General features: G+C 43.4%; 1 protein-coding gene across 1 annotated transcript in view; it reads left to right on the forward strand.

The window, feature by feature from the left end:
* PIK3AP1 (phosphoinositide-3-kinase adaptor protein 1) overlaps window positions 1-16,431 on the forward strand; it is a 120,580-nt gene that overhangs the window by 50,171 nt on the left and 53,978 nt on the right. Inside the window, exons 3-6 of the mRNA XM_070363371.1 lie at window positions 7,996-8,135; window positions 13,365-13,509; window positions 15,289-15,431; window positions 15,950-16,082. Of these exons, the coding sequence (XP_070219472.1) occupies window positions 7,996-8,135; window positions 13,365-13,509; window positions 15,289-15,431; window positions 15,950-16,082 (561 nt within the window). The remainder of the gene's footprint in view (window positions 1-7,995; window positions 8,136-13,364; window positions 13,510-15,288; window positions 15,432-15,949; window positions 16,083-16,431) is intronic.

Here is a 16,431-nt window from a genome sequence, read left to right on the forward strand (position 1 = left end):
TCATTTAAAATTAATAGTTCCTTTAGACTCAAATAATGTTAAATAACTATTTAGACTCCCTTATAAAGGACAAAAAAATTATGAACCTTTAGTGTGATAAGTTATTTTGATGTTGTTCAAATATGTATAAACATATTCAACTCCTAATGCTTATTATTCTTTCCCAACTCCAAAAGCAAAACAAATGAACCAGATTTACACAGTACATGTGTAAAATAAATACAGGGCAAACTGATGACATTTGTTTTGCATAGATCATGGTCATTTTCTGAAACAGCATCATGAACGTGACACGAGGCTCTGGTGCTTGCTAATTCTGTCAAAGGGCCTTGTACAGCTCCCCTGTGTTATTGGGGGACTTACTTCCCGCTGCATTATTCATTGTGGAGTGGTATGTGGGGAAACCTCCTTGGGTTCACTTGGTACAAATCCCTCATGTACACGTCATCCTGCCCCCGTCTTCTTTCCTCATTAGCCCCTGACAGTCAGCTTAGTGTGACCTAGCTGCAAAATGATTACACACACACACATATACACATGGGCACCACAATCCTGTGGTTGGGCCCAACTATTATTATTATTTTAATGTTTGTTTCTTGCGTGTACCAGATCCTAGTTGCAGCATGTGGGATCTTTGGCCTTCACTGTGGCATGCAGGATCTTTAATTGTGGCATGAGGGACCTAGTTCCCTGACCAAGGAGCCCCTTGCATTGGGAATGCAGAATCTTAGCCACTGGACCACCAGGGAACCATTTATAATATGGTCACCCGGATAATCTGGAATGTCTTTGCATCACAGTTTAAAGGCACTGTCATCTAAATGAAAAGTCCAAGCACTAATTATTGTAAGGACTGTATCTGAGAACTTTGGCAGATACCAGTTTTGAGAAGCATTGATTCACACCCTACCTAGATCCCCAAAATGTTTGAAGCAACCTCCAAAATTAAACACAATATAAAAAAGAAAGATGGCAAGAGCAAGACCTGGATGAAAATGTTAACAGTGGTTAAAAACCAGAATGGAAACAGCTACCTGGCAGCAAGGGCGGAAAATGAAACACACCATGTTAGCTTGTGCTGATGAGAGAAAGCAGGCAAGTTCTCTGGAGACACAGACTTTCTGCCACTGGATTCGAGGAGTGTTTTGCCACATGGGTCCTTTATAGATGAGCTAGATGCGCAAAGCCTTTTCCTATACTTTTTCCACAGTTGCTCCAGGCCTCATAAAAGCCGAGAGGAATATTGTTAAATTTTAAAGCAAAAAGGACACTATTTTTGGTGTTAGTTCTGGAAGGTCTAGTGGTCTTCATAGAACTGTTCAACTTCAACTTCTTTGGCATTAGTGGTTGGGGCATAGACCTGGATTACTGTGTGTTGAATGATTTGCCTTGGAAATGAACTGAGATCAATTCTGTCATTTTTGAGACTGCATCAAAGTACTACATTTCAGACTCTTTTGTTGACTATAAAGGCTAGTCCATTTTCTTCTAAGGGATTCTTGCCCGCAGTAGTGGATAAAAAGGTCATCTGAATTAAATTCGCCTATTCTCACCCATTTTAGTTCACTGATTCCCAAAACGTTGATGTTCATAAACTCCAGGAGACAGTGAAGGACAGGGAAGCCTGGCATGCTGCAGTCCATGGGGTTGCAAAGAGTCAGATATGACTTAGCGATTGAACAAGGATACTATTGGTGTCTTGATAATACTTTAACTGGGGAGGATCCTTGGGGTTTTCAGTGTTTTGTTTTCACTCAAACATTTATTTATTTGAGTCTCAGGACAGTAAGGATAGTATTATCGTCAGTGTGGGGAGGGAGTGAAAGGAATTTACATGTGTAAGCGGGAAACTTTGGTGGCATCTCACTCTTTCAGGTGGGTTTCGATGGTGCTTTTGTCTGGGTTGGTATTTCCTTCAAAGGAAACTGAATCTGCTGAAGTGGTTGGACCCTGACCCAGTCCACAGTGGGCTGGGAAGAGGGCCAATGTGGCTGAAGAAATGAAAGTGATGCTCGATTGGTGCCACCAGAACTGCCCTGCAGAGTGAGTGGCACCCTGCCTGACTTCTTGAAATGAATTAGCCTCCAGCAGCTTGTTCATTTCGGCTGACTAAATGAACAGATCTACTAGAAGGAGTTGTTTCTAGGGCCGACCTGAATACTGGAGAATATCTGCCATGTGCTGTACTACTAGGACCAATCTCATCATAAATGATGCCAAGCTGATGGAGTGATTAGTCAAAAGACTTAGCTGCTATTTTTCTCTCTGCCCATCTTCATCTATCCCCATTATCAAAGTGCTTTCTCACTGTGGAGAATATGAAAATGTATGAATGGTTGGAAGGTAGAAAAGATGGAGGGAAGAGTCATGCACAGTTTATCCACACATTTTCTTTTTTTAAAAAATTAATTTAAGTGGAGGCTAATTACTTTAAATTATTGTGGTGGTTTTTGTCATACGTTGGCATGAATCAGCCACAGTATCCACACATTTTTTTTTTTCTTCTGACTTTTTTTTTCTTTTTCAATTTTTGGTTGCGCTGGGTCTTAGTTGCTGTGTGAGAGCTTTCTCTAGTTGCAGAGAGCAGAGGCTACTCTCTGGTTGCAGTCTGCGGGCTTATCATTGCAGCGGCTTCTCCTGCTGCAGAGCATAGGCTCCGCAACATGCAGGCTTCAGTCGTTGCAGCCAGACTCAGTAGTTGGGGCACACCATCCCAGCTGGAGGGCTTCCCTGGTGTCTCAGACGGTAAAAAGCGTCTGCCTACAATGAAACCCGGGTTTGTTCCCTGGGTCGGGAAGATCCCCTGGAGAAGGAAATGGCAACCTACACCAGTACTCTTGCCTGGAAAATCCCATGGACAGAGGATCAGTCTTCCTGGACCAGGGATTGAATCTGTGTCCCCTGCAATGGCAGGCAGATTCCCACCCACTGTACCACTGGGGCAGTCCTCTTCCGACCTTTTAAAATGCACTTTCCTTTATTTAACTGGTATCTTACACTCTGAGATGTATGATTTTACATTCTGCTTTTTTTGCTTAACATGTCATAAACTTTTACTTAAAATAATATTTAAAGTGAAATATACTTTTAATATTCTTTTATCAGACAGGTTGTTCTTTGTTTCTCAGAGATGCAAAGAATGATTTAGCAGACATCTTGGTTCATTATCTTTGTCTACATTTTGAACATTTATTTTCCTACCTTAAGAGAGATTTCTAGAAGTAGAATTGTGTGGTCAAAGACACGAACATTGTAAAGACTTGCTCTCTCTCTCTGTATATGGTCACATGGCTTTCCAGAAAGAGTGTGCCAGTTTATACTTTCTTCACCAACCAGTACAAGTACCTGTCCTACCTGACCTTTGACTATTTCCTGATTGGAAAAAGGTGAAATAACAGTATATTATTTTTACTTGCATTTCCATGATGATTAGTGATAATGAATGATTTAATTTTTCTGAATGGGGAGGTAAGTTTTGTTTCTTCCTTTGCGAATCATCTACTTATTTGGCTTTAGGTATTTTTAAAGAGATTTCTATGATCTCTTCATATATTAAGGAGATCGTCCCCTTGGCCTATTTATTTCAAATTTTCAACCAGTTTGTGGTTTGCCGTTGAATGTTTGGTAACAGCTTTATTGATATATAATTCACACAGCAAACAATTTACCCATTTATAGTATACAATTCTATGATCTTCTTGGTATCTTCACAGACCAGTTCAACTGTCACTATAATCAATTCTAAAATATTTTCATCACCTCAAAAAGAAACTTCACACCCTTTAGCTGTTATCTCCCAACCTCCCCACCCCTTCCCAAGAGTCCCCAGCCCTAGGCAATTACTAGTCTATTTTCTCTTTTTGTGGATGTGATGATTCTGGACATATGTTTGAAAGCATGTAATATGTGATTTTTGTGGCTGGCTTCTTTCACTCAGCATAATGTTTTCAACATTCATCTATGTTGTAGCATGTATTAGTATTTTATTATTCTTTTCTGTGGTGAATAATTTGTCAATCCGTTCATCAAAGAATGGGTAATTTGGGTTGTTTCCACCTTTGACTATTATGACTAATGCTGCTAAAGCATTACACTTTTATTTTTAATTAAATTTGTTTACCTAAGTTTTAAATTAATGTCATCAATGCTATTGCTTGTTTCAATTGTATTTTACAGTTGTTTTTAAGATAAACAAATCTTCTCTCAAAACAATGATAAAATTTTTGCCCACGTTTTGATATACTTTTATCTTTTTAAAATTTGTTTTATTGTTCATTTCCGTCAATAATCCATCTAAATTTTTTTTTGGAGTGTATAAGACTTAAGATTCTAAACAGTCTCTCTGTCCCTCTATGTCCATCCCATATAACTAAATTTTTTCAGCACCACCTGCTGAGTCATCCTTTTCACCAACCATTTTCTTTATTCTGTACTGATTTTTAGTGCTTTCTTTATCACATATTTAGGTGTTTTTGTTTTTGATTTTTTTGGCGGTTCAGTAACTTTTGGACAATTAGCAGTTAATTTTCATCCACATTAACTGTAGATTTTTGAAAGCTGCGACAGGCACATAGGTAACCAATGTATGGTTTGTTAGGTGAATGTCTTCTGACAAGTGCACACAAATAGGGTATGGGGCATTCCTTATTCCGCTGGCCCAGACAGGGCTGTTGAGCCTTGTGCCAATGTGCACGCCTAGGGCTCCCATCTCCTTCATGGCAAATTTCTAGGTTTCTCTGAGTGCCCAAGGGGCACACTTTTTGGAACCCGCTCCAAGGATGAGCTTGTGAATGTTGATAGTGTATTCTTTGGTCACTCCGTTGATGGCAGGTCGGCCCTTTTTCTTCTCGCCGCCCTTCTTTGTGGGAGCCATCCTGCAGGGGTGGGGTTGGAAAGAAAGTGCAAGGGATTGTCTCATATTAAGTTTTTGTGAGAATGAAACTTGGTTTGGGAGTTGTCTATTGTATTTAATTGCTCTGTTAAATTTTTTTTATACATTTAATATAAAATAAGACTATCCTTTATTGTTTTTGTAAACTTTAGTAGGAGACAGAAAACCTATATAAATGGAATTTTTCTAGATAGGAAACACTGTGGCAACTACAATTTAAAATTCAGCACAGAGAGGATGTGTGGCCTGACTTTACATTTTATTTGAAAGTCAGAAAAATTTGTAATTATTGTTTTAGTCAAATTTTCTACTTATTTTGAAACATTTTTGATAGTTTATATATTCTCTGTAAAAATTGTATTGAAATTAAAAAAAAAACTATTAGCAACAAGTTTTCACATCAGTATGTTTATAAAGTTTTCTCCATATTTGTTATCATCTCTATCTTGTTTGGCTTATTTCTATTTCTCTATTCTTTTCTTGATTGTATTTTTTAGAGCCTTAATTCTTTGGCTAGCCAACTAACTGGGTGAGTAATTAGGGAGAAATGAAGAGGTTTTCTTTTTTGAAGCAATAGACCGTACTGTGAGTCTATCCTAAGGCAATTATATCTGTACAGTAAATTAGAATAGGTAGTTGGCAAAAGTTGGTACCCACTCAGGGTAGTATATAAACAATTCTAGATCCATGAGTAGATCCAGGGAGTTTCTTGCCATTTTAAGTGACTGATGAATGTTGTAAGTCAATGAGGTTATTTTCTCATCCAGGAAGAACCACAGAAATGAAAAACTGATGTTTAGGCATCGGATGATACAAAACTAAAGCTTGATGTGGTGTTATATAGTTATTAACAGGAAGAATATGAATTGCCCCTGGTTTTTTGGCTCTTTCTTTCACAAGTTCCCATCGTAGGTGGGAGTGTGCCTGGGTAGCATGTGTAGCTCTGTTCATGGGGATGGGCCCTGGCCATTTTAATAGTGACCGGTCAAGGAGAAGGGCTTCCCTCATAGCTCAGTTGGTAAAGAATCTGCCTGCAATGCAGGAGACCCCAGTTCAATTTCTGGGTCAGGAAGATCCGCTGGAGCAGGGATAGGCCACTCATGCCAGTATTCTTGCACTTCCCTTGTGGCTCAGCTGGTAAAGAATCTGCCTGCAATGCAGGAGACCTGGGTTCAATCCCTCCCTGGTTGGGAAGATCCCGTGGAGAAGGGAAAGGCTACCCACTCCAGTACTCTGGCCTCAAGAATTCCATGGATCATATAGTTCATGGGGTTGCAAAGAGTCAGACACAACTGAGCGACTTTCACTTTTCACTTTCAAGGAGAAAATGTTGTGGAGAAGGGCAGATCCAGCAAAGAAAATGTCAGCCTTCCGTTAATTTGACTCAGATGGCACGGAGGTGGAAAGACTACTGCACTTAGCCTTTGTGAAGGGGTCGAGGGGCATTGGTCATTAGCACTGAGTGAGAGGGGAGTCAGTAGGCCTGAAAGGAAAGGAGAGATAGAGGTGATTATGGCTCTGGCACAGAGTGAAAAACAGTATCTGTCTCCTTAGGGCTCAGCACTAACTTCTGCCTGGATTCCCATTGTGCTAACAAGGTCAGAGACCAGGCTGCACTCACAGCCCCGCCTTCTGGACTAGTGCGTCTTGGGTGAGATCACAGAGAGGGACCAAGCGGCGGGAGTACCTGCCTCACTGTCCATCACACTCTGGACCTGTGTGTAGACATCTGTCAGAACCCATGTCAGGCTCCAGGACCAGACCCCTGCCCAAGGCTATGGAGCTTTTAAGTGGCATATCTGGGAGGCCTTGGGCCCTCCCTTGGCCTGGGCAGGTTCCGGAAACCCTTGCCTCACAGGTATAGCCCTAGGACAAGGTGGTGATTGGTCCCCCACACCTGCTCTGGCACCTCAGCCATCATGGTGGTGGGAGCACAGCCCTCCCCTGGCATGACCTAGGATCTAGAGAGCAAGCCTGTGTTACAGCTTTCTTTGGGGACATATTGGTGGCCTGATCTGCCATCCCAGCTTTCTCCCAGGACAGATGTCACTCTTCCATGGGAGGCCAGCCTGCTGGAATCAGCCAAATTAACCTCTCTCCAGCCCTTCTAGAAGATGGGCTCTCTGAAGGCAGGATGGGTGTTTGGTTCACGCTCGTGTTCTCGCAGCACCTAGCACAGTTGGCTGGCTCTGTCGGTGGTTTAGAAATGGAGAAGAACAAGCCTGAGGAACGGGCTAGATGGACCTTCCTGTTCCTCGCAGCTGTTCTTAACCATTTTGTTCCTCTTTGAGGATCTGATGAAGCTCTGGACTATCTCCAGGGAAGTTTAGGCAAACACACACACACATGCACACACACAGACACACAGAGAATCTCGCACACAGGCACCCCATCAGTTGTTGAGCCCTGGTTAAGAGTCCGTGCTTTAGCGCTCTGTTAGGGTGCATCTACCCCATCTCGGCATCATCTCATTCCATGCCATGCTCTATCTGCATACCCCTACTCACCTGCTCCAAACCCGAGCATGCTCCTGTCTTCCCATGGCAGGGGTGTGGCTGTGATACTGATTTGGGACCCAGTGACACGCTAAGGTTTGTTGAAAGTGATTGCCTTTTACCACTGCCCTGGAGGGAGTAGGCTGGCTAGCCACGACCTTGAGGAATAATGACTTCCCGGAAAGCACAGGATTTACCTGATGTTCAAAAGACGACCTTTAAGTAGACAGCCTATTCTTGACACCCCTCCCCTTGAGGAGAAGGGGCCTCTTTCCTCACAGTCACCAAAGCCGGCCCTGCAAGAAGAGGTAACACCTGTAGAAGTCGGTTGTTTGGGACCAGACCTGCCAGCCTCAGACAGCAGCCCACCCCAGACGTCTTGGCCTTTCTCTCCACCATCATCTTCCTGCTGTCACCCTATCCTCGTGGCCGCCATGGGGGTTGACTTTTCCCCAGGAGGTCCTCTCATGATTTCCTGAGTCACTCCCTTCAGCCTGTATTTGTTTGGAGCCATTTCCTATTTGGTAACATTTGGGGTTTTAACGAGGGTGGGACATGCCCAGCTCTGCTTCCTTTTCTTTCCATTCAGCTGTGTTCTCTGTGCCGTAGATTCTGGCTGCGACTCAGTCACTGACACTGAGACTGAGGACGAGAAGGTCCTTCCCTACTCGAAGCAGCAGAGCCTGCCGCCGCCGGAGACTCCGCCTGGGAACCTGATGGTGGTGCAGCCGGAGCGCATCCGCTGTGGGGTATGCACCTCTGGGGCTGGTGGGTGGATGTCGGAGCACAAGCCTCAGGGCTTTTCAGTGAATGTAGTAAAGGGAGCGGTGTTCTCCTGTCCCACCTTCGTGTAATCCCAGCTTTCTTGTAGGGCTTCTATATACATTAGCCACCCTGGGACCCCCAGTGCCTGGGCCCTGGACATTCCTCACTCCTTTAAGTCAAAGGGAGAAGAGCCCAGGAATGTACGTGTCATCAATCCAAGACATTAAGTTCATGAGACAAAAACTTAGAATGTGTTGAAGATCAGCAGACATGAACATTACAATACATTATATGCCAACCCTGGAGTTCGAGGCCTGGGTCTGGTCCTTCCAGCCCAGTGCTGAGCATTTTGACAGCTTGCTTCTCTGTCAGCTGGCTCCTTGTATAGCCCGAAAGTGCCTCAAAGCTTGATGGCTGAAACTTGCTGGCCAGTATCACTTGCAAAAGGAAGTGATAAGTGATAAACTCAGCTTAATGCCTGAGCTGCTGCTGCTGCTAAGTCGCTTCAGTCGTGTCTGACTCTGTGCGACCCCATAGACAGCAGCCCACCAGGCTCCCCCATCCCTGGGATTCTCCAGGCAAGAACACTGGAGTGGGTTGCCCTTTTCTTCTCCAATGCCTGAAAGTGAAAAGTGAAAGTGAAGTCGCTCAGTCGTGTCCGACTCTTCGCAACCCCATGGACTGCAGCCTACCAGGCTCCTCCATCCATGGGATTTTCCAGGCAAGAGTACTGGAGTGGGGTGCCATTGCCTTCTCCGTAATGCCTGAGCATAACGTGACTAACATTTCCAGGGGTAGGACCCACGTTAAGAGATGATTTGAATGTGATAACCAACTGGTGAGCCACTATCATTTGAATACTACCACAGTATTGATAGTTTTTCATTATCTTTCCTTTTCTGATAAAAAAAAATGTGCACTATTGGTTCAGAGCCGTGAAATGCTTTCTTGTGGGTAGGAGCCTGTGCTAGGTTTGCCACTGCAGGCTCCTGGAGGCAAGAGGGCGGAAGGGCCGTGGAAATGGGAAGTCTTAGCTTCTCTGCACTTGTGAGTGGCTTTCTGTGTAGTCTGAGACCACAAGGCGTTGGGCAAGGACGCCCTCCATGGGGTTGCAAGCTGCTTCTTTGGACTCGATTGAACTCATAGATGTGTTTGGTTTGAGCTGCTCAGTGTTTTAAAAATTAGGCATGAAAATCTGTTTCCAGCTTCCTTTGGACCAGAATCTGGTAATAACCAGGTCTGAGATGAGCAGCTGGGCCATTAGATGCATCCCCGGTTCTCATTAGTCCCTTTTCTTTGTACCCACTTCACTCCTTTTCCTGACCAGCCAGGCTTTGTGGTGGGCATGCAGTTTCTAGTCTCCCTATACTCTTTCCTGCCTTCCCCATGCCCCTCTCATCCGGACACCAGACTGGAGACTGTGAGGAGGGTTTGGAACTGAAGGATAATGCCACATCCATAGCCCCGTGATTTTCCAGGCTTTGGCTCCTTCTCTTGTGCTGGCTCCCACTGACCCAGGATTCTCTCTGCTGCCTGTTCCAGGTCTCTGGATCCTGGGGCAGCTGGGCTGGTGTTGGGTCATGACTGTCAAGGGGGAGACACACTCATTTTCAGTGGCTCCCCCGCCTCCTTGGGAGAAGGAGCAGGTTGGACAGGGCTGGACCCGCAGTGGGAAACAGGTCCACCACAAACACACTCACATTCACCCTCAGCAGCCTCTGTGAGCCAGGACCACAGCCCCCGTCCCGCTTGCTCTGGAATCAAGAGTGGCTCTCATTATAAAGGCCTATTGTAAAGGCTTGATAGCAGAATTTTACAATCAACATCTGGGGAATAGCTATGGTGAGAAATTTCTCCTTTTCGCCTGTTTTTTGGACAGCCTGTCCTTTCTAGTTCAATGTCTTAAGAACTTAACCAGCATAAACATCACAGTAAAATAGATAATTCCATTTGGCAGGTTTGACAAGAGATCTCAAAACAATATAAAAATGCACTCAGGTTGCTCAATGCCTTGGGAAAATTAATCCTCCAATCAGTTATTTTTGTCCATCTGTTCAGTTCAGTTGCTCAGTCATGTCCGACTCTTTGCGACCCCATGAATCACAGCACTCCAGGCCTCCCTGTCCATCACCAACTCCCAGAGTTTACCCAAACTCATGTCCATTGAGTCATCGATGCCATCCAGCCATTTCATCCTCTGTTGTCCCCTTCTCCTCCTGCCCTCAATCTCTCCCAGCATCAGTCTTTTCCAATGAGTCAACTCTTTGCATGAGGTGGCCAAAGTACTGGAGTTTCAGCTTTAGCATCAGTCCCTCCAATGAACATCCTGATCTCCTTTAGAATGGACTGGTTGAGTCTCCTTACAGTCCAAGGGACTCTCAAGAGTCTTCTCCAGCACCACAGTTCAAAAACATCAGTATTCGGCACTCTGCTTTCTTCACAGTCCAACTCTCACATCCATACATGACCACTCGAAAAACCGTAGCCTTGACTAGATGGACCTTTGTTGGTAAAGTAATGTCTCTGCTTTTGAATATTCTATCTAGGTTGGTCATAACTTTCCTTCCAAGGAGTAAGCGTCTTTTAATTTCATGGCTGCAATCACCATCTGCAGTGATTTTGGAGCCCCAAAGAATAAAGTCTGACACTGTTTCCACTGTTTCCCCATCTATTTCCCATGAAGTGATGGGACCAGATGCCATGATCTTAGTTTTCTGAATGTTGAGCTTTAAGCCAACTTTTTCACTCTCCTCTTTCACTTTCCTGGCAATCTTGATTCTAGCTTGTGCTTCTTTGAGCCCAGCGTTTCTCATGATGTTCTCTGCATATAAGTTAAATAAGCAGGGTGACAGTATACAGCCTTGACATACTCATTTTCCTATTTGGAACCAGTCTGTTGTTCCATGTCCAGTTCTAACTGTTGCTTCCTGACCTGCATACAGGTTTCTCAAGAGGCAGGTCAGGTGGTCTGGTATTCCCATCTCTTTAAGAATTTTCCACAGTTTATTGTGAGCCACACAGTCAAAGGCTTTGGCATAGTCAATAAAACAGAAATAAATGTTTCTCTGGAACTCTCTTGCTTTTTTGATGATCCAGCAGATGTTGGCAATTTGATTTCTGGTTCCTCTGCCTTTTCTAAAACCAGCTTGAACATCTGGAAGTTCACGGTTCACATATTGCTGAAGCCTGGCTTGGAGAATTTTGAGCATCACTTTACTAGAGTGTGAGATGAGTGCAATTATGTGGTAGTTTGGGCATTCTTTGGCATATTCTTTGGGATAGGAATGAAAACTGACCTTTTGCAGTCCTGTGGCCACTGCTGAGTTTTCCAAATTTGCTGGCATATTGAGTGCAGCACTTTCACAGCATCATCTTCCAGGATTTGAAATAGCTCAACTGGAATTCCATCACCTCCACTAGCTTTGTTTGTAGTGATGCTTTCTAAGGCCCACTTGACTTCACATTCCAGGATGTCTGGCTGTATGTGAGTGATCACACCATCGTGATTATCTGGGTTGTGAAGATCTTTTTTGTACAGCTCTTCTGTGTATTCTTGCCACCTCTTCTTAATATCTTCTGCTTCTGTTAGGTCCATACCATTTCTGTCCTTTATTGAGCCCATCTTTGCGTGAAATGTTCCCTTGGTATCTCTAATTTTCTTGAAGAGATCTCTAGTCTTTCCCATTCTGTTGTTTTCCTCTATTTTTGCACTGATTGCTGAGGAAGGCTTTTTATCTCTCCTTGTTATTCTTTGGAACTCTGCATTCAGATGCTTATATCTTTCCTTTTCTCCTTTGCTTTTCGCTTCTCTTCTTTTCACAGCTATTTGTAAGGCCTCCCCACACAGCCATTTTCCTTTTTTGCATTTCTTTTCCATGGGGTTGGTCTTGATCCCTGTCTCCTGTACAATGTCACGAACCTCTGTCCATAGTTCATCAGGCACTCTGTCTATCAAATCTAGTCCCTTAAATCTATTTCTCACTTCCACTGTATAATCATAAGGGATTTGATTTAGGTCATACCTGAATGGTCTAGTGGTTTTCCCTACTTTCTTCAATTTCAGTCTGAATTTGGCAATAAGGAGTTCATGATCTGAGCCACAGTCAGCTTCTGGTCTTGTTTTTGCTGACTGTATAGAGCTTCTCCATCTTTGTCCATCTGAGAAGAGCATAAATTCAAAAACTCAAGAAGTCTTCTGTAAATCAGTGCCTCTTGCTCTGTAAGGCTGAGTCACCCACAGGTCTTGGTAAAATGCAGACTCCAGTGTGGTGTCTGGTGGGTCCAGGCAGGGCTTGAGATTCTGCGTTTCTAACAAGCTTCCACAGATACCAATGCTGCTGATCCCTTGGCCTCACTTTGGATACCAAGGCTGATCTAGAATCAGTTCAGTTCAGTTGCTCAGTCGTGTCTGAGTCTTTGCCACCCTGTGGACTGGAGCAGGCCAGGCTTCCCTGTCCATCACCAACTCCCAGAGCTTGTTCAAACGCATGTCCATCACGTTGGCAATGCCATCAAACCATCTCATCCTCTGTCATCCCCTCTCCTCCCAGCTTCAATCTTTCCCAGCATCAGGGTATTTTCCAGTAATTGTGTATGGATGTAAGAGTTGGACTATAAAGAAAGCTGAGTGCCGAAAAATTGATGCTTTTGAACTGTGGTTTTGGGGAAAATTCTTGAGCATCCCTTGGACTGCAGGGAGATCCAACCAGTTCATCCTAAAGGAAATCAGTCCTGAATATTCTTTGGAAGGACTGATGCTGAAGCTGAAACTCCAATACTTTGGCCACTTAATGTGAAGAACTGACTCATTGGAAAATGCCCTGATCTAGAATACTGCTTCTCAAACTATCTGTGGTGAAGAACTTTTTAAAAATGTTGTTCTTTCAAGTTTCCAATTATGCCATGGACCAATACTTTTATAATGTACAACAAAAAAAGAAATGCTATGAAAAAGTAAATAAACAGACATATAAAATACCAGCCCCAGGTTTTAAAATTATTATTAGGTTTGACAGACATAAGATGATCAAATTGCTATTAAGGGTTATAAATGTTCACTCTTGGGCTTTGTAATTGGTCTTTTGGGACCTGTGGCAAGCGGTCACTGCCTGGCACTGGACTGCAGACCCCACCCTGCCTGGAGCAGCTTCACTGGGGAGAGCTGGGGCTCCAAAAACCAGGGAGAAGGAACAATGACTGGTCTCCCATTCCAGGCCGAAACCACTGTCTACGTCATCGTGAGATGTAAGTTGGATGAGAAGGTGACAACAGAAGCCGAATTTTCTCGTGAGGATTCTCCCTCGATAAGGGTGGAAGCCAAGCTGGAGAATGAGTACACTGTTTCCGTGAAAGCTCCCAGTAAGTAGCCCCACTGACCTCCAGAAATTAGGCCTCATGTGAAGAGGCCCCTTTTTTCTTTACCTTATTGACAGCTGTCTTTATCAGTCACTGAGAAAAGTGACAACCAAGATTTGGTTTGGTTGTCATATTCTCTTGAAAGGAAAAAGAAATTGTAGAAGCATACATGTGTGATGGGGAGGAAATGGATATAGTGCAATGTTTACAAAGTTAATGTATTAACATTTTTTAAAATTAGAGAAAAATAGGAAAAGTAGGGATAAAGTCATCTGGTACCCTACCACTAGGTCTTCTTTGCCTTTTTTCCTAATTTTTAAAAACATAGTTGTTCCAATAGTATCTATTACCTTATATTCTGGTTTTCTTTAGGTAACCTTAATTTATCCTGTCTCCATCCTTTTACCAGTGTACTATTACATGGACTTTGAAACTCTCAATTTTATAATTTCTTTTTCTATTACGAAAGTAATGTGTGCTCAATATAGAAAACCTGGAGAATACAGTAACCATAAAAGAAAGTAGGTGGAAAATTACCCATATGCCCCCAAAGGAAATCACTGGTTTCTGTGTTTCCCCACATCTGTGTACAAAACTGTCTTGCAACCAACTTTCGTTACTTGAAAATACACTGTGAATATTTTCCCGTGTTAATAAATATTCTTTTGACAAAATGATGCTTAATGGTTGCAAGGTAATCCAAGGTGTAGATGTACCGTAATTTATAAAACTAGTCCCTTGAATTGGACCTGTATCTTAAAACCATAACTTTTAAAGCTATATAATACTCAGCTGAATAGAAATATCTTTTTAATTTTCATTTCCTCATTATTGCCTATTTATGTCATTTTTGATTTCTTATTGTCTTCTTGTTATTTTAAATGATGATGTATTGAGCATCTTTATGCATGCAGGTTTTGTGTTTAGCGTAGCGTCCTCGAGATGGAATTCCTCAAACATTGGGCGTTTTTAAGGGTCCTGAAAGATGATGCTTAGTTGCTTAATGGAATATTACTACTATCAAGTTTATCCGCTATCTCATCACCAACACAGGCCTTATCACTTTGAATATTTTTGCTAATTTAATATGTTTCTAAAAAGTAGTCCACTGTTTTAATTTGCCTTTCTTTGATTTCTAGTGAGGTTAAATATTTTTCCATGTTCTCTACTTGTCACATTTCCTCTTTTGTGAATCGAATCTTTGTGGTTGGTGTATTTTTAATTTTTTCTTTCCCCCTCAAAACCCCTTCCTGTGGTGTAGAAGAGAGAGCACTCAGGGAGAGCACACAGTAATGACGGCAGCCCAGCAAGTGAATCAGTTCTACTGGTGCGATGGGCGGAAGTGTGGAGTCCCACCGCCAGCATTCCCCCTGCCTAGGTGACCGCTGGCCAGCATCCCCCCTGCCTAGGTGACCGCTGGCCAGCATCTCCCCTGCCTCTGGTGACCACTGGCCTTTATATAAAGTGCTTTCAATTCAGCTCTTCTTCCTGTCTATTGTGACTCGGGGCCTGCAGTAGTGAGTAAAGCAGATGAAAATCTTCGAAAAGTTAAATTGCAGACCCAGTGCAGATGATCCCTCTGACACAGAGCTCTCCTGTGTGTCGGTCTGCTCACTGCTTCTTCTGCTCTGTCCCTCACTTCCCAACCCTGCAGTTCACCTCCAAACCCTTTCTTCCAGTCCCCAATTCATTTCTTTACCATTTAAATAATCTAGGAACACTTTCCCCTGTACTCTTAAAAACAAAACAAAACAGTTTTATAGTATCTTTTCTTCCATCCAGACCTTTCATCTGGGAATGTTTCTCTGAAGATATATTCCGGGGACTTAGTGGTGTGTGACACCATTATCAGCTATTATACTGACATGGAGGAAATTGGGAATTTATTGTCCAATGCTGCAAATCCTGTGGAGTTCATGTGCCAGGTAAGGATGATGAAAGGACCCCAGAGTTTTCTGTGCCTGTAGTTTCTGCTCATGGTTCACAATCTGAAATCTGTTGGGGGGGAGATTGTTGTTGTTCAGTTACTCAGTTGGACTGTGGCACGCCAGACTTCCCTGTCCTTCACCATCTCCCAGAACTTGCTCAAACTCATGTCCATTGAGTCGGTGATGCCATCCAACCATCTCATACTCTGTCATCCCCTTCTTCTCCTGACCTCAATCTTTCCCAGCATCAGGGTCTTTTCCAGTGAGTTGGCTCTTCGCATCAAGTGGCCAAAGTATTGGAGTTCCAGCTTCAGCATCAGTCCTTTCAATGAATATTCAGGGTTGATTCTCTTTAGGACTGACTGATTTGATCTCCTTGTTGTCCAAGGGACCCTCAAGAGTCTTCTCCAACACCACAGTTCGAAAGCATCAATTAAGGCAAAAAGATGTAACAGTATGAAAAGGGTGGGAGATAGCTGGATTTAAAATCTGACCATCTTCACTTTTGTATTTAGGCCTTTAAAATTGTGCCCTACAACACGGAGACCCTTGATAAACTGCTAACGGAGTCCCTGAAGAACAACATTCCTGCAAGTGGGCTGCACCTCTTTGGAATCAACCAGCTGGAAGAAGAAGACATGATGACGAGTAAGTCGCCAGTTAAAACTCAAGAAAAAGGCCACAGGTCGATTTCAGTTGGTCGGTTTCAGCATGCAGTCAGCCTGTGCTCATGCTTTCTACTGGATCCTGCTCTTCTGTTCATCCTCTGAGAAACAGTCATTCTTCTCTGGTCAGCCTGGGATTCTAAATTATAAGCCCAAATATCTCACTCCCTTACTAAATACCCTCTGTGGTTCCCACTTGTCTTCTAATGTCCAAACTGCTTAACCTTTCACAAGCCCTTCCCCAGGGGCTCCTGCAGTGTTTCTGCTCTCACCCCTCTCTGTTCTCTCCCTTGGCTTCTATGCTCTGCTCTACGGAAGGTATGAACGTCTTT

Source organism: Bos mutus, chromosome 26 (assembly GCF_027580195.1).
Source record: "Bos mutus isolate GX-2022 chromosome 26, NWIPB_WYAK_1.1, whole genome shotgun sequence".
Lineage (NCBI taxonomy): Eukaryota > Metazoa > Chordata > Mammalia > Artiodactyla > Bovidae > Bos > Bos mutus.